This window comes from Prionailurus viverrinus, chromosome F1 (assembly GCF_022837055.1).
Source record: "Prionailurus viverrinus isolate Anna chromosome F1, UM_Priviv_1.0, whole genome shotgun sequence".
Classification (NCBI taxonomy): domain Eukaryota; kingdom Metazoa; phylum Chordata; class Mammalia; order Carnivora; family Felidae; genus Prionailurus; species Prionailurus viverrinus.
Genome location: NC_062577.1, coordinates 16524803 through 16543789, shown reverse-complemented (window position 1 = coordinate 16543789; position 18987 = coordinate 16524803). Strand labels below are relative to the sequence as shown.

The window sequence follows — 18987 nt, the reverse complement described above, 5'->3', positions numbered from 1 at the left end:
ATGAAGCTGGACCACTTTCTTATACCATACACACAAAAAAAACCTCAAAATAGATAAAAGACCTAAATGTGAGACAGAAAAACATCACAACCCTAGAGGAGAAAACAGGCAACAACCTCTTTGACTCAGCTGCAGCAACTTCTTACTTGATACATCTCTGAAGGCAAGGGAAATAAAAGCAAAAATGAACTACTGGGACCTTTTTATCAAGATAAAAAGCTTCTGCACTGCAAAGGAAACAATCAACAAAACTAAAAGGCTACTGATGGAATGGGAGAAGATATTTGCAAATGACATATGGTATAAAGGTTAGTATCCAAAATCTATAATGAACTTACCAAACTCAACACCCAAAAAACAAATAACCCAGTAAAGACATGGGCAAAAGACATGAATAGACACTTTCCCAAAGAAGACATCCAGATGGCCAACAGACACATGAAAAGATGCTCAACATTATTTATCATCATGGAAACACAATTCAAAACCACACTGAGATACCACATCACACCAGTCAGAATGGCTAACATTAACAACTCAGGAAACAACAGATGTTGGCGAGGATGTGGAGAAATGGGAACCCTCTTGCATTGTTGGTGGAAATGCAAACTGGTGCAGCCACTCTGGAACAGTGTTGAGGTTCTACAAAAAATTTAAAATAGAACTACCCTATGACCCAGCAATAGCACTAGTAGGAATTTACCCAAAGGATAAAGGAGAGCTGATTCAGAAGGGCACATGCACCCCAGTGTTTATAGCACCACTATCAACAATAGCCAAATTATGGAAAGAGCCAAATGTCCACCAACTGATGAATTGATAAAGAAGATGTGGTGTATATACACAATGGAATACTAATCGGAGGTGAAAAAGAATGAAACCTTGCCGTTTGCAACAACGTGGATGGAAATGGAGGGTATTATGCTAAGTGAAATAAATCAGTCAGAGAAAGACAGATATCCTATGTTTTCACTCATATGTGGAATTTGAGAAAGTTAACAGAATACCATGGGGTAAGGGAAGGGTAAAACAGTTTTAAACAGAGAGGGAGGCAAACCATAATAGATTCTTAAATACAGAGAACAAACTAAGGGTTGATGGTGGGGGGGGGGTGAGGGTAGGAGAAAGGGGAAAATGGGTGATGGGCACTGAGGAGGGCACTTGTTGGGATGAGCACTGGGTGTTGTATGTAAGCAATGAATCATGGGAATCTACTCCTAAAGCCAAGAGCATACTGTATACACTGTATGTTAGCTAATTTGACAATAAATTATATTAAAAAGTAATAATAATAGGCGCCGCTGAGTGGCTCAGTTGGTTAAGCGTCTGGCTTCAGATAAGGTCATGATCTCATGGTTCGTGAGTTCAAGCCCTGCATTGGGCTCTGTGCTGACAGCTGAGAGCCTGGAGCCTGCTTCGGAGCCTGTCTCCTTCTCTCTCTGCCCCTCCCCTGCTCATGCTCTGATTCTCTCTCTAAAATAAATATTAAAAAATAATAAATAAATAAATGTTTAAAAAAAGAATCCCAGGCTAAAATTATGCATTTGATTCAATAATATTTAATAGTTAGATCTTCTATTGTATGGCCTGAGTTCTGGCTCTTCCTCTTACCAGATGCATGACATCCTGTAAAATGTAGTGTCTTCATCTGTAATCTATGTATACAGACAGCATCTCCCTTGTAGGTTTCTCATTAGGATAATTGTACCATATATATATAGTTATATATATAATTCTATAGTTATTATTTATTAACATTAATATTTAATAATAGAATATTTTGCTTTCTTTCCAAAATTAAATAGAAATTTTGCCCAATGTCTGCACTCTCAGAACAACCTCTTTTCTTTGCCCCCTACCCACCTAATCCCATGGGGAAATCGGGGAGGTTGGTACGAGCCGGCTATCCTATGGTTCACACTCATCACTGTGTGGTCGGTGCCCTGAGATCTCTGCTCACAAACAGTTCTTGTCCCTCAGTCACCTATGCCCTCCAGTCGACAGTCCCTCTGAGAGCTTCCCCCTTCTCACCGTCAGTTCTTGCGGAGCTCCACCAGAGCTGGCCCATCCACAGTATCCAGCGATGCCTCCTCCAGTGGCTTTGCTTAGGATTGGGCAGATCAGTCCAGCCAAGGTCACCAGCGGGCTCCAGTTGGCTCTACTTTGAGTCAGGGATGGATGGTGGGGATAGGAACCCTGCCTCTGACTCGGGTCCAGACCTTCATCTCTCACCCAGCTTGATGGTAATAAATGTGTTCTACTTGCCCTCAGCACCTTGTGAGTACACTCACCTGCTTCTAATCCTGGAAGAGGTGGAGGATTGGTGTGGGAACCACACTCCCCACACGCAGCACCCTGTGCCGCTTCAGAGACCTCCCCACCTCCAGCCACCTGCTCCGGTGAATCTTCCTTGAGGGCAGAGCCCCCTGAGGCCTGGGCCACGTCTCTTTCATCGCTGTGTCCCCAGCACTTGTGGAGTGGCCAGAATACTCACATGCTCAGGAAATAAGTGCTGAATGAATAAATGCCCTGCCACGTGCCATTCACTGTTCTAAGCAACACGGGACTGAAATAATTTTCTTGTGGGAGATGTGGGAAGCCCTGAGGTAGGATAAATGTGGCAGAAGCGGAATAAAGAAAAAAAATGAGAATCCCTGACCCAGAAAAAGCTCTTCTCTTGAGGAGAAAAAATAAAAAAAGAAAAAGAAAAGGAAAAGACCACATGACGAGCCAGTGTCCCTGTCTGCCAGCATCTGTGTCGTGATGGTTTCTAGATGAAGCCTACCTCACTCATACACACGGCTCTAAGCAGCAATTCATTCATGAATAAAATTAATTATTTCTCGAAGCAAAAATTAATCCTCTTTTTCTCTGCCCGACTGACTCAAGATCTCACTACTAGATCTCCTCTGAAAACAAAACTGATCTTGCTTTTCTCCCCTTGGCCATCCTGGATTTTTCCCTTCATTTCTTGCACATATTTATTTTTACATTTTCTCTTCACAGACCATCTTTGTAATCTCGTTTCAAGCCAGGGTGGACAACCTGGGTATAGCCCTCAAAGACATAAAAACATTTGGGACGAGAGTCGTTTTGCCCTTGGGGAAACTGGAACTGGCATCCCGAGAATTCATTCTGACACAGCATCTATGGGCCAAATCTGTCCATCAATCATCGAGAATGTACTAAATGTCTTCTTCTCCCCAGCATGAAATGCAACCTTCCAACATGTTCTCCAGTGTGTGGACTGTCATTCAAACTGGACCACCGAACTCCTAGAAATCAGGAGAACCCTGGTTTCTCTCTTTTGTAGCCTGCCATCATACCCAGAATCATGTTTTGCCCAAAGGAGACTCTCCATAAATACTTGTAAGAGGACCGAGTGAGCAAATACGCAGTGTGGTAAACTTAACCTGAATTTGATTTTTTTAAGCATAAATGATGCAGGATTTTCAGATGAACCAGTAGCTTTACTGGGCCTTAAAGCACTGCTTACCATTTTTTCACCAGGGGAACATTCACATCCCTTTTTTCCAAGGTAGAAATGGAAGGAATTGCATTTGGCTCTACCTTCTCTGGATACACAATTACTTCTACTTCATTTTTACCCGTCTCTAATACATGAGTAATCCGTGCCCCTCCAGGTGCGAGTGTTTTGAAACTGAACCCTGGAAGAAGCCAGTGCCTAAGAGGCCCTTTTGGCATTTTGGAGGGACAAGTCACGGCAGAAATAACATAGTGTCACAGAGCAGGTGAAGGAGAGACACAGTCACATGCTTCTTGACATCTACATTAAATACCTGGGCCTGGCTGCCTAGTTTCTAAACCACAATTTGTGCTCCCAGGACGTTGGCTACACTGCTCCCGTGCCCCCCACACCATTCCCCCAGCTCTCCACCTGGACAGTTTCCTCTCATTCATCAGAGTTTGGTCTATACTTTCCCTTTGATTCCAGCTTTCCTTGACCTCTCTGTGCAGGGTTCTCCAAACGTACTTATCTGTAAGTTCCATCAGATCAAGAACTGTGTCCTTCCTTGTCATGGTGTACGATCGCAATCTTGTAGAAGCATAAGCACAGAGTCGGCCCTCAAAAATACTGATTGAATTTTGCTCTGTGTAATGCTTTTAAATTGCAATTATTTATGTGCTGTTTCTTCTTGCTCCAAGAGAGCAGAACACTTTCTCATTCAGTTATTTCTACACAATGGAAGCTTCGTATATGTCTGTGGCATTGTGTAGTATGTTTCCACGTCACAGCTGGAGACAGGACCCTGCCGTCTGAGGATGAGGCTATGCAACACCCGATTCGGGGGCCTTCCAGACATTTCGGGAAGGAAAGTCCTTGGGTGAGGAAAAGGCTCATTCCTTAATCTGGGTCCACAGCCCAGATTAGATCCTATATGTCAGAGGTGCTGTATCTTTAGCTAGCACCAAACTCTTGGTTAAATTCTAAATGTTTTGTTCTGTCCCTTTCCTGACGCCTCACCTGTGAACAGGAAAACAGCACCTGTTACCAGATCTAGAGGCTCATCGTTGCCACCTTGCCTCTAATTTTGCTCTAATTTGTGTGTCTTTTTCTAGTTTGTAGACCATTCATTTCTCTCCTTCCATCACAGCTCCCTTGTCAAAATATAGATCCAGTGAGAAGTTGAGAGATCAACCAGTACACTTGGGTGAGGCCCTCTCTCCAGAAGAGCTCCCCTTCTTCCTGCCTGTCCCATCCACCTGAGAAGCACGGCCTCCCTCGTGGTGCCCTGAAGCTGCATGATAACACAGCCCGTCTCTACCTCAGTTGCTGTAATGAACGCCTCGGAAATCACTGGGATTTACCCAGGCAGCCTGAGGTTGCCTTTGGTTGCCGTTTATTTATGTGGATTGTGATCTCTTAATTGGAGATGGTGCCTCTCCCAGGGTTCGCTGTTTATCCAAATCAGTATTTGTTAGTCCGTGAGACGTGGTCCGGATGATAAATCAGCTCTGGAGCTCCTCCTGTGTGATTGCTTCCACAGCTGCTTTCCGATTCCTCACCTCTCCATCTCCCGGGAGGCACCCACAGGCTGCTTCTAGGCCCTCCAGCCTTTTCTGCTTTTAAACTTTTCTCCAAGCTGCTGGATCTATTCTTACATGTTCATGGGCCTTGGCACTAATAATTCCTGAACTTAACCTCCCTTGACTACTATTCTGTTTCATTTGTAACATCTCCAATAAATATTAACGCATCGTGGGGGATGCTGCCTCACCACGGAGGCTTCTGTCCTTCTCCACCCTGCTCAGTCCTGCCCTTCTCTCTACCTCCCAAGCTCTTAGTGCAATCAGATATGGTACTTCTCAAGCTTTCATGTCATACTGTTCGTCCGGGGCTCTTGTTAAAATGCATATTCTGATTCTGTAGGTCTGGGGTGAGGCCCGGGACCCGTACTGTTTACAAGCTCTCACGTTATCACAGATGCTGCAGGTGCACCAGGCACGCTTGGAGCAGCACGGATCAAACATTTGATTGTTCCTGTTTCTCACTTCCCTCACATGTGAGCTATTGCCAAATCTTATTTTTCATCCTGATGAATTGCACAAAGATTGTCTTTTCTTAGGGTTATTGCTCTGGTGTCTACTGAAAAGTTCTTTGCCTTCACTGCCCTAACTCACCACATCATCCGGTTCTGTCCCTGCTTGCCCCGTTGGAAATTTCCAGATGCACCTGCTAAAAATGCATTCCTGCCTCAATGCTACCTACCTTTGGGTATCACTCCCCTCTCTCGTTTTCCAGCTTTGTTCTACTTTGGTTCTCAAAATCTGCAAAATTTGCCCAAAATATGATGAAAGTATAATATCCTTTTTGTCAATGATGACACCTATTTAATTTCTTTCTTTTTTGTTTGTTTGTTCATTTTCCTCCCCAAAGGCTTCTAATGTAGCCCCAGACCCTTCCTTCCTAAACAAGCAGCAGATAGAAACGGAGGCAATAATGACTAACTAAGATCAATAATTTGGAATTATACCTAGTTTTGCTTTCCTCCCAACCACCATATTATGCTCATTGTTCTGTATGATTTCTAACTTTTCTCTCTTAATTTTAATTTATTCTTTCCGAGTTTCAAGCGTTTCATCATAGTGGCTTGGATTTTTTCCAATCCCATGATTATCTCTCTATTAAAGCTTTAATACAAAAAGAAATAAAAAAAAAAAAACCAGACTGCTCATTACTTTGATTTGTAGCAAGGGGAGAATGGAACATTACCGCTAGAGTGTTTCGAGAAACCATATTTACATTTGCATCAGCTCAATTTAGGTGCCTGATTAGGTTGCGTGGTATAATGAAGATGCACTTACCAGTCAGAGGGAAGTGGCATGGGCTAGAGTAATGGGCAGGAGACCTGAAGTCGGGAGCCCTGGGTGCTATTTCTGGCTGTGACCTTGAACAAGTCCATCTCACTGCTTTGGACCCTAACAGCCCCCATCTGCCTCACAGGGCTGCTGTGAGAGGTGGAGCACTTATGTGTATTTCTAGTGGGGGCTATGGAGTCAAGTAAGGGAGGGGGCACGGAGGTCACAGATGGAATTGGAGACAAGAGCTCTGCTCCTCTAGCTCTTATGACTAGCCTGTTAAGGGACAGAGTCTGAGAAATGGGCTGATTGCTCAGATCTTGATCTAACAGGGCTGGAGGACACGGGGAGAGGTTGATTAATGGCATTTAAAAGCTTGCCCCGGGGCGCCTGGGTGGCGCAGTCGGTTAAGCGTCCGACTTCAGCCAGGTCACGATCTCGCAGTCCGTGAGTTCGAGCCCCGTGTCAGGCTCTGGGCTGATGGCTCAGAGCCTGGAGCCTGTTTCCGATTCTGTGTCTCCCTCTCTCTCTGCCCCTCCCCCGTTCATGCTCTGTCTCTCTCTGTCCCAAAAATAAATAAATGTTGAAAAAAAAAATAAAAAAAAAAATAAAATAAAAGCTTGCCCCAAGTTGGGTATCATGGCCAAGCCCATTCTGTTATTTAGGAAGGCTTGACAAGAGTGCCTATTGTCTTTCTTCTCATAACAGTGCCATGCCGAGATTGCTCGTTTTGTCCCTGGGGACAAGAAGTTGGCAGTGACTGGCTTCTGTAGGATGTCCTGAGGAAGGCCTGCTCAGTTAACAAGCCCTGACTGTAGGAGAAAGATTTTTACCTGTGGGGACCAGTGAGTGTGCGCCCCAGAGATGATTCATTCATCCTTTGGTTGGTTTCCTCTCCCAAAGAGAGAGAGATTGAAGGATAAAGGTTAATATGCTTTTTTCCCCCTCCTCGTCATATAGTCTGTTGAATGTGGACAGACTTCAGCAGACATTATCACAAAGCACCCATGGCTCTTACCTCATTACCATTCTTTCATTGGCTAATATTTGTTGAGGACAATCTAATAATAGGGAATATTCATTAAAAACTGTTCTAGGTGCTTAACATCAATTAACTAACTTAATTTTCACATCAATCTTTTAGGTAGACAACTATTATTGTCCTGGTTTTATAAATAAGGACATTGGGGAACAAAGCAATTATACAGTTTCCCCAACAATAGACAGCTAGGAAGCTGCAGCTCCAGGATTAGAACCCGGGTCATCTGGCTCCAGAACTTCCACTCTGAAGCATCTATGCCTACATGAATACAAACTTGAAACAGACAGGGCAACAATCTCCAGAGGCCCACGGTTAGAGGCCAAAGCTATTCTAGAACAACCAGGCATCTTCTCAAAGGGAGAGCACACTCTGATATCCACGTAAGAATAGATGGGATTCAGAGCTTAATATTAGAAACTTGCTTTTTGCCAGTTATGATCTGTTTACACACAAGAGAAGGAGGGCCTCTCTCTCATTGTGTGAGAGAGCTTCATGGCCTCTGCACCAAACATTCTAGCCGCACTGGGAGGTCTTCTTCTTCCCACACCACAGTTCATCTCCTTTCTTCTACGGAAGGCACATGTGGATACCATCTGATTTCCACCTCCTGAAAACTTTCTTCAAGAAACAAATAAAACACTAATGCCATTTGAAACCCAGGATTTCACCACAGAACTGATGTTTTCTGTAAGCATTTTCTCTCTCTGCCCTTCTAGACAAAATGCCCTTCAGGTCATTGGGGACGACCCTCAACGTATATTTTACCAGTTTTCTGCGACCACTTTAGTCAAAGTAAGCAACATCTTGCATTTGCCAGAGAGAATTGCCACTGGAGACGAAAGAGGAAGGGATCAAAATGAATTCCCACAGGAGTAATGTAGATCCCTACAACAGTATCCATGGATCCACCATTTTGCTTAATAACTAAAGGCAAAACTCCCAGAATGCTCCTGGAGCAGCCGTGTGTGACCATTCTCTCTTCGCCCCACCAAAGGGTCACCCATCAGAATGCCGCATTCCTGTCAGAATGACTGGTTACTGTTTCCCCAAGTACAGGTTCATGTGCAATAACTGACCCCAGAGAAACAGAATGGCACAGTGTAAGAGCTTGTCACATTAAGTGATCAGAAAACCATTGCCAGCTGATAGAACGGTTGATGGTGCAGAAGTGATTACAGACACTCCCCATGGGCCAGCTCGGAGCTCCCGCCCAAGCATCCAGCGGCTGCCAGGCTTGGGGCTGGGACTCAATGAGAAGAAAAATCTACTCAGGGAGAAGTGATAGTTTATTCACTCCAGTTTCTATAGCCCTTTGAAGTGGATGGTGGTGTTGGGATTCCTGGCCCAACATTTCAGTTCCAATATACTTTAAAAAAAAAAAAAGTGCTTCTAAAAGATTGGGATGAACTGAAAAGTCTAAGGTAAATTAAATCTTGTTTTCCTGGACTGGAGGGATTTGCTGCTTAAATACATTCTAGGGTGAATTTTCTCTCTCTCTCTCTCTCTCTCTCTCTCTCTCTCCCTGTCTCTGAGGATGGGAAAAAAAAATTCTTTAATAAAGAGAATCATTATTCTGAATTTACTTTATAGAAAATTTGTGGGGGGGTGCATATGTTCAGTTTCTTGTACATTTACTGAAAGTCAAGTCAAACTCTTCTGCCCATTTACCTTCACCTGAGCTGGCGTTAACTCTGCCTCTCCCAGCCTGAGTTGGCGGCATTCTGCCTCAGTGGCCCCAGCAAATTTCTTCCGTAGTCTTTAGAGGATGGCGCGGACCAGAGCCACTGAAGCAGACTGTGAACTGCAATCCCGTCCAAGACCAGACCGGATCCAAGCACGATGGAAGAAAGAGAAAGGGTCTGAAAGGAGAGCTGGGTGGGTTGCTCCTGAGAGCGGACTTTCTCTCTCTGTACCAGCCCCTCAAATGCCTGATCTTGTCCCTTCCTCTGCATCCACGTGTGGGAACCCAAGAGAACAGCTTCTATAAATGGCTGCTCTTACCATCTGGGAACCTTCCAGGGATGAATACCCTGAAACCTTATTTCTGAGACCTTATACTAGCCTACACAGACTGCATAGGTATGGCAGAAACTTTAAAAAACTCCCAGAAACAGAAAAATGTCTCTAAATATACTGTAAGAACCCAGATTCTGGAGTCTGGCTACAAGGAAGCTAATCCTGGCTCCACCGTTACTAGCTGTGTGCCCTTCCTCAAGTTCCTTAACTTCTCTGGACCTCAATGAGCTCATTTGTAAAAAGCGGATAATAACTGTCCTTCCAACGTAGGACTGTTGTAAGGATTGAATGAACTCGTGTGCGTAAGCCATGAAAAGTGCAAGATCTAGCAAGGGGGCCAAAAATTTCAGTATGTTCATGTGACTAGAAATGCACGTGCCAAACGGTTAACAATAGCAACCTCTAGTTGCTAAAAGGAAGAAGGGACGTTCTGGTTTTATTATTTCTTTTTGTGCTTCTTCCTATTTTCTCTCCTTCTGTTGCATTAGAAACTAATTTGTAATTGGAAAAATAGATGTCTTTGATAAAAGAAAAAACTTTCAGCAAAGCTCCCGGGGCTGTCTGAAGGCCACGGGCAAGGTGAAGAGGACAAAAGAGCGGTGACAACAGGGTGAGTGGGCAGAGGGATGAAGGGGAAGTTTTTATTCAGAGATGCACTCGTGGGAGCCCTGAGGCTGGCTGGGTCACCCAAGGTGAGGATTTTGAGAACCCTTCTATTTTTGACGTGCTTGGTCCAGCAGCCAGGTTCATCCCTCATCAGATGAGCCCGGCCAGCCTCATGGCTGACTTTCAGCTCCGACGCTCCCCAGGATGGGCCTAAAGGGCCAAGAAGACATAGCCCTTGTCCACGCACAAGGCCAGCCGCGGCTGTGGTGGGGACAAGGATGAGGGCAGACTTGCCCCCTGACCTGGAAGATCTCCCCCGACCTCGAAGGCAGGAGCCGGAGCTGCCCTTCCTTCATTTGCATGTCTAGGTAATTACAACTCATGAAAGTATCTAACCCATTAGTTAAAACCCGGCCCCAGCATTTGACTCTGACCTCCTGCGGCAGCACGGGCCACACGCTGACTCCATGCTGCCTGGTTTGTCCTCAATTTATAAGCAGCACAGCCTATAAATAGAAACCCTTTTGCTCGGTTCCCCAGGAGGCATCAGCAGGTTTTCCAGCTTGTATGTGTTTTCTTCTTTCTTTTTTTAAAAACCAACATGGGAGGCTTATTTTCCCTGCCGGCTGCTCCCCCGCCCTCTCCCCCAGTTCAGTCTGGGGGCACGGGGAGCTGGCACAGCATCTGCAGCTCCGGACGGAGGTGGGGAGGTGGGGGGGCGCGGGGGTGCTGCCTGGCTCGGGTCCTGACCCGCCGGGCCCCACTCACCTGTAGATCCTGTACCTGGTGGTGAAACCCTGGCGGTAGCGCTCCATGAAGTCGGCATACTCCTGGGCGCGGTGGAAGGGGCCGCGGTCGGTGAGGAGCCAGTCCAGGGGCGGCTGGCCGGCGGAGGGGGCATGCTGCTCGGGGAGCGCGGCGGCGGCGGCCGTGGCCGAGACCGCCAGCACCCAGCCCGGGAGGCCCAGCGCCAGCAGGGTTGCCCATGGGGCCGCCGCCCGCCCGAGCCCTCTAAGCCGAGTGCCGCACTGCCGCCTCATGCTTCTCCCGGGCGGTTGGTTTCTTCATTCTCTCGCCACGCTGCCCCGCTCTGTGCCGCTCCTCCAGGGCTCCTGGAACTAGAAAAGTCCGACACGGCGATGTCAGTTGGACACCCTGGTCTCAGCCCGCACGGGCCTGTGCGCCTCGCACGTCAGGAACCCCCTTATATGCTAACGACACCTCTTCCTCGCAGGCCCTGGGCAAAGTGCTCGAGGCACGTGTTCCCTTCGATCCTTAAAACAATCCTAAGGGGAAGACCGCCGTCCTCATTTTCACACACGTGAGGGTGAGGGTTCGGGAGATAAAGAGGGAAGGAAGAAACCACATTTTTGAACCCTGGAGGTCTGCCCAGCCGTTCCAGTAAATTGCTTCCCTTCCTGTGTTGACTCAACGCCCTCTGCTTCTGTCTCCCTCCCTCAGAATGTTCGCTGGGGGTCCGTCGCAGGCCCACAGCGCCCCCACTGCCTCGAAAAGCTTGAGGCCAGGTGAACGGAGACCCCGCTTCTCGGGCAGCCAAGCGTGCGGCACAGAAGTAGGGAGGTCCCGTGGTTGCTGAGAAGCTGGGTGAACTTGAACAAATCACTCCCCTTCTCTGGCTGTAGTTTTCTCCTACAGAAAATAAAGGGGCTTGATGAGATAATATCTAAGACTCCTTCCAGCTTTCAGGATCCGATTCCCTCTTACTGAAGGCCGCACAGGAATGGCGTTAGAGCGGGAAATCGGATCGCCTACCATCAGAGAGCAGATCCGAGTGCACACGAGGCCTGTAGTTCTGTCTCCACAGGGCTTGGGAGCTCCCTGATGGCAGGGCTGTGTATTCTTCTGTCCCAGGTCCCGAGAGCAGACAGCTGGTGTTTAGAGACCCTCCTTGAAGGAGTGAATGAGCATATGCCCGGCCTTCTCTGAGTAGAAAGGAAGGGGCCAGGCAAGAAGATTCTGGCCTTCGAAACTCCTGACTGCCTGTGACTCCTCATATTTCATATGGCCTTCGATCTCCAGCGCCTGCACCTTGTCTAAGAATAAACAGTCATCTTTACAAACCTTTGGGCAGACACAGAGGACTGATTCGATCCTACGGAGGTCCTTACAATTGCATTTGTCCCTCAGATCTTGAACAGCACATGCCGTCTCCCCTCGCCAGGAGCACTTCAGTGCTAGAATGTGCTAGGATGCCTTCTAACCCTACCCCCCAGGACCTGTAATCTGTGGCCTTGAGGACTTTCTCTGGCTGCCAAAACCAAGGAGACAGGCTCTTTCCTTGGGGGTGAAACAAGGATGTTAATTCTCTGGTACTTCCAGAGCCCTGCAAGGGCAGACAAAGTAGCCTTCAGCATCTGATTCACGCCCCCTTCCAGAGTCCCCAGTGTCGTCTGCAATGGCTCCAGTTCAACAAAACCACCAGACTTCCCTTGGACCGGTGTGAGCCCTGAAGAGGCTTTCGGGAGGCGGGCCAAGCATGAATCCTGATACGCAAAGCCTAAAGGCTGGCCCGAGTGTGAGAGACCCAAGCCTCAGCATTTGTACAGGATGCTTTCAGGAGGGTTGTGGCCTCCTCTTGGAAGGATGCATGAAAATATGCACCTTCAGACTCACTCCTCCACCCCAGCTAGGAGGTACTGACCACCTACTATGTACTCCTGGGTGATTCTTTAAAAAAAATTTTTTTTTAATGTTTATTTTTGAGAGGGAGAGAGACAGAGCGCAAGCAGGGGAAGGGCAGAGAGAGGGAGACAGAATCTGAAGCAGGCTCCAGGCTGGCTCTGAGCTGTCAGCACAGAGCCCGACATGGGGCTCGAACCCACAAACCGCGGGATCACGACCTGGGCCAAAGTCAGACGCCTAACAACTGAGCCACCCAGGCACCCCTGTGCTGGGTGATTCTTAGAAGCTGCCCCATTTGATTCTCACAGTAAGTTTGTTACAATGGCGCTATTATTACAGGTTTGCCTCTCACCGGGACTCGGCGGAGTTGCGCTAGGAAGATGCAGAGACAGAATATGAGCTTAGATCTGGCTCCATGTCCAGACCTTGCCAAGAAGGCTGTGCCTACCTAAAGAGCCGGAGCCACCACAAGACAGACCCTCATTTCGTGCCCTGGTCGAGACAGAGGCCAAAAGAAGAACATGGAGGTGACACCTGCCTTACTGGGTCTCGGCACATAGCACAGAATTCTGATCATTAAAATAGGTGATGCTGACACACAAACTGGATGGGCAGATCAATGATATAGAACAGACAGCTCAAAAATAGAGCTCATTATCAACAAGAGCTAAGCATACACATATACATATGAAAACATTACAGACTAATTGGGTAGGGGATGGAATATTTTAAACATCGCATTGGGAAATTAGTTCCAGATGGATTAAAAAGTTAAATATAAAAAATAAAATCATAGAAGGAAGAAAAATCCCTGAGTGTTTTATAATAAGCATGCATTACTCTTGAATCAGGGGAAAAGTGATATAAACTGAAAGGAGTCCGCCTTGCACATGGGGGGTGGGTAGGACTTGTTTTTACAGGATGTAATCCGATGAGGATGCCCAAAATATTTCTCATTTGATCATTCACACATTCATTTCTTGAGAAGCATAAATTGGGAACTCCTAAGACACTATGCTAAGCATTGATTATACAAAAGCAAGGGCTCGCTCCATTATCTGAAACTCTATTGGTGATTAATTCCTCTTATAAAATACTGTTCTGTTTTTAAAGGCATGTTGACGGAGGGGAAGGGAGAAGGGTCATTTTGGAGACTGGGGCTACTTGACTCCGCAGGCCAAGACAGCAAACACAACGAAGTGGAAACGCACTGACCGGTGGGAGAACACTGTGGAAGACAGGATTCTAAAATGGCCCCGTGTCCTTCTGTGCACTCCTCCACATAATCTCCATGTCCCTCTGTGCACGCCTTGCATAATCTGCTCCCTTTGAGTGGAGGCAGGACCTATGAATATAGGAGGCAGGACCTACTAATCAGTTACTAATCACTTAATTTTGAGTTGTTCAAAGGGGAAAGTTTCCTTGGTGGGCCTGACCTAATCAGGAGAATGAGAACCCTTAAAAGAAAGTGAAGTGTCAGAGAGACAAGCTCCTGGTGATGTGAAGAAGGCAAACAGCCATACTGTGAATGGACTGTTGGGGGGCATGCAGCAAGGGACTGTGGGTCGCCTCTAGGAACTGAGAGCAATTCCCTGTCAACAGCTAGTAAAAAAAAAAAAAAATGAGAATGACAGTCATAGCCCAAGAAAACAAATTCTGCCAACAGCCACGTGAGCCTGGAAGAAAACCCGGGGCCCCAGGGAAGCACCGCTTCCCTGACTGACACCCTGATTTCAGTCAGGTGAGACCTGGAGCAAGAGGACCCGGCTAACCCATACCCGGATTCCTGACCCCCAGAAACCGCGAGACCGTAAATTTGTACTGCTCGATGCCACAAAGTTGGTGGCAATTCATTCCACAGCAATAGAAAAAATAATACAGACAACATAATAGATGGGAATACTCCTCTCCCGTCCTGTGCAAAAGCCTGGTCTGGTGAGGGGTTTCCGTGCTCCCTGAGGAAGAACCATCTGTTGTTCTCGGCACGCGAGAAAGCTAGCATGGCAGTTTCCCGAGCAGAGTGGTGCTGCTCACGTCCATCCCCCCCGCTGTCTAGATTACAGACCCCTCAAGGTCAGAGTTCAGGTCTTTGCTTTTATCATTCCAACCCTCACACATAGTTCGTCCTCAAATTTATGTGATGACTCAATTCTGTGCGTTTTATAGAGGGATCACGGTGAGCCAGGGACAACACGTGGCATTGGCTCAGCTCCTGAACTTCTTGGGCCCTGTGCTCTAACACGGGGGGGAGGGGGGCAGTGGCGGCTGCCACCTCGCCTGCCAATCAGGAGTTTTCTGAGGACAGGTGTGAAAGGCTGTGTGCTCTTTGAAAGAAAGGAGATACGTTCCGTCAATGTGTGCTTCTTGCCATTCTTTGTAATTAGGCTTTTTCAGAGCTCACAATGTGCTGGAACCTGCCTGGTTCTAGGAGTATCAGCTTTGGAATCAAATGGTTTTGATTGCCGGGGCCAAGTCTGCTGAGTGCAGCAGGATCGCCTGAATGCAGCGCTGACTGCTCCTGGGAAACATTTGGCCTTGGAATCCTACGGCTTCCGCTTCGTCGCTTTTCCTCGGCATCTGAAGACATCCTGACGAAAAGATCTCTTTTCAAGAGGGAGAAGTTTTAAACCGGTTTCAAAACTTTCTCTTAAAACATCTCTAGACTGTGTTCCCTCACCTTTAAAAAAAAGAGACAAAGTAACGGCTGCACTGACAGTTGTGCGAGAATTAGGCTCTTTCAGGGGAAGGGCTCTGGGGCCATTTCCTGTTTACGCTCCACAAATAATGTCACCAGGGATTTTGTAACAGCAAACGTCCAGCAAATTATAACCATCTCAATTCTCCTGACTTCTGGTGGGATTGCTAATATTCAGCAGGTTGAAACAATTAGCACCTTCCCCACAATGCTTCCAAGGGTCGTTTTATGCTAAAGCTGACTGTGTAAGTAAACCTCCATGTTCCGCGTGAGCATTGTTCAAGTCATGGCTGAGCTAGCTCCTTGAGGAACAAAATACAAATGTACTTGTGAGAGCCAAATAATTCCATTTACTTACACTACACCTACGACAGAGTTTTACACCTACACAAATAATAAATTAGCCTTGGACCAAAGGCACAAGTGAAATAAGTTCATCGAGCCGTGAATAAAAGGGATTACGGTTTTGCCAATAGAGAAAATCAAGTACAGACCAAGTCACGTGAGAGGCAGGCAGTGCGGCCTTTGAAATGGAGAGAATCGTATCTCCACCACTCTGACTGCCAACCAGCTGAGGACCTGGGCGGGGGGGGACAGTGTCATGTTCTCCTGGTGGTCTCAATCTCCATTTATGCCCGGACCTGTCGATATGCAGGGCAGTTAGGATCTGGGGCGTCTGCTGCTCACGTGCTAAATCTTGGCAAATGAGATAGGAATAGAGTCTCCTCAGGACTCCTGGGTGGCTCGGTTGGTTAAGCGTCCTACTCTTGATCTCAGCTCTAGTCTCGATCTCAGGGTTGTGAGTTCAAGCCCTGTGATGCACTCCACCCTGGGCGTGAAGCCTAATTAAAAGAAACATTTTTAAAGAAGTAGAGTTTCCTCTCTGAAAACTATTCTAGAGGGAAGGTCACTTATCAGAGAAGTTGAGGGCACGGCCAAGCTAAGCTGCTGTTAGAGTCCAGAAGAGAAGGAGAAATAGAAAGTGTCATTATAATTAACAAAAATCATTCATTCTGTCAACAACGGTCATTAATAAATGCCAGCATAAATCACTTCATATTTGTATGGCAGTTACTGCTTACAAAGAAGCACAGGTGATAAAATTACACTTGAACTTCATCTTCCAGATTTTATCCCCTTTTAACAGATGAAAATGCTGAGGCCAGGAATGGATGTGAGCTGCAAGAGGGAATCAGGTGTTTCAGCGGTAGATCAATGTCTACCTGCTTTAAAGCATTTTTTAACGGTGATTTATTTTTGAGAGAGACAGAGTAAGTGGGGAAGGGGTGGAGACAGAGGGAGACACAGGACCTGAAGCCAGCTCCAGGCTCTGCGCTGTCAGCACGGAGCCCAAAGTGGGGCTCAAACCCACAAACCATGAGATTATGACCTGAGCTGAAGTTGGACGCTCAACCAACTGAGCCACCCAGCCGCCCCCAGGTCTACCCTCTTCAGATCCTCCGGTATCCCTTAACATGATTCACATCGATAAAACTACGTAGCCTTTGCCACTTACAGGTTCCCTTGGGAGCAAGTCACTTCCCTCTGGGAGCGTCCTCTGGTCATCAGTGAATTGATTTCAGAGGTAAGATGATCCCTAGGATCCTGCCCGGTGCCGAAATTCCATTATTCTATGCAAATACAAGGGGCGCAAATATATGGGGAAAGGCATTAAGATTTCAGTCCTATTTGGGAGGAAACTCTGTTTCAGGAAGGGAGTGAAGCATATAAAAAGTGAGGTATAAAGCCAAAATCCTTGCCCGTTGGCGCAGTGACATTTCATAAAATGATTAGGCAGTGACATTAAATAACTTTTCAAGCCATTTGAGTGGTTAATTGGCCAACTCTATTGAGGAGATGTTTTCTTGAATAAATCTGAGGGTGTCTTTAGTAGAAACGCACAGAAAGCGTGATTTGTTCTTGTCCTCCACCACATCTTGGTGTGAATTCGGCCTCCCCTTTGTCTAGAAAGGGCGGACAGACAAGAGAAATGACAGGGCGTTCTGGGGTGGAGATTCCTAAAGGGCAGGTAGATGTGGAGTGCTGTTAGTTCACCTCAGTGACTCTCAGTCTCCCCTCTCGTCGGGATGAGCTCCAGCCTCCACAGAGACTAACCACGGCGCGTTTGCCCTGGTCAAAGGTTCCTGGTTGCACTTCCAAGAGCTTCCGTCTTGGCCGTCGTTCCCCGTGTGAGCCCAGGCAGATGTCACACCCCGACGGCCATGTCTGCTCTAGGCTCCGTGACACAACCTTCGGTTTCTCCCCCAGAACCGGCCCGGAACCATCAAGCTACATTTGCTGCATTTCCCGACCGCTGGTCAGGAAACAACTTAAAATAGGTGAGGCATATGGATATCCTCCCTGCGTAAGATCAGGGGAGCAAGATTAATGATTATGTGCGCAAAGGTAAGAGCTAATTATAATGACTGTTTCCTAAATGTTCTTACATTCATCTGAGACCTCTGAGAGGAGAGGGTGGAAGAGGGGAAGGGCCTCGCCGAGGTCACTCCGGAGAAGCAGAAGGGACACTCAGACATTCCGACTCCAAGACCTATACCACAGCGGTCCTCATCCTCACCCACTTCTGTCCTTCAAACAGCCAGTTGTTGAGCAATTCCTATGCACAAGGAATGTCCTAGGTGATGGCACTAAATCTGATGCACAGACCCAGAACTTGCCCTCACGGAACAGGAAGAAAGTATAGGACTTGGGGGTCCTAGGAGTTTAAAAGAACGACACACACGCATATGCCCATGCGTGCACGCACACACACAGCTTTAGTGACAATTAGACTTTGTAGGCTCCACCCCCTCAGGGCTCCAAATTTATAGGTTTCTGCTGTGTGATAACCAGCCCTTCACTTGTCAAGGGCGGACTCATCTGTCAGTCGTAGAGGCTTCGTACGCACCTGGGGGATGTCCTTGGCACTTTCCTTGGAGAGACAAGCCACCTGACAGGCTTGCCCACAGCCTCACGCGGTAAAGCCCGGGTCGCGGTGTGCGACCAGGGAGGCCCCTGTGCCCCGGAGCTTCTCTTGAGGTCACAGAGGCCTCCAGAAAAGGGAAAGAAGGCAGTGCTGATCAAACAGAACCTCTAAGCGAAAGGTTGTCTATTTCAAAGCCTTTAAAACCTGGTCTCCCTGCAGATCAACCTTCCTCAAAACCACTTCCATTATACTCCTTTAGGAAAGAACAGCAGTTCCTTGTGGCCCTGAGATACATCCGCCCGCCTCTGCCACACACCGAGACCCCCGCCAGCGGGTCCACGGAGAAGCGCCACAAGCATAGGCCAGCGAGTCGAGCTGCCCGGCTTCTCACGCTGGCTCCAGCTCCCTGGCCTCAGTTTCCTCTTCTGTGATGTATATTAAAAAAGGATAACAATACTCATGCCTCCTCATAGGGTTGTGGGGATTAAACGAGCTAACATTTAGAAAGCCTCTAAAAAGTACCTGGCCTGTGGTGAGTGCTGTGTATGTGTTCGCTGTTATTTCTTCCAACGCTTCAACGTAAGTATCAGAGCCAAAAAGAGTCCACAGGCACCGCCTCATCCACTAGGGGGTTTTGTTTGCTTGTTGCTGTTTACAGGTAAGAACGCTGGAGCCTGAGAAGGTAAAATCTCTGTTAAAGAGATATGTCCCCGTTAGCCTTTGGGGATCTCTACAGGT

The 18987-nt window shown here is 47.3% G+C and overlaps 1 protein-coding gene across 2 annotated transcripts in view; it reads right to left on the bottom strand.

The window, feature by feature from the left end:
* The window catches only part of BRINP2 (BMP/retinoic acid inducible neural specific 2), a 64054-nt gene extending 53007 nt beyond the window's left edge, over positions 1–11047 (bottom strand). For both annotated transcript variants that reach the window (XM_047841013.1, XM_047841012.1), the window contains exon 1: positions 10754–11047. In XM_047841013.1, coding sequence (XP_047696969.1) covers positions 10754–11025 — 272 coding nt within the window. In that variant the 5' untranslated portion in view covers positions 11026–11047. The remainder of the gene's footprint in view (positions 1–10753) is intronic.
* Positions 11048–18987: the final 7940 nt, after the last annotated feature.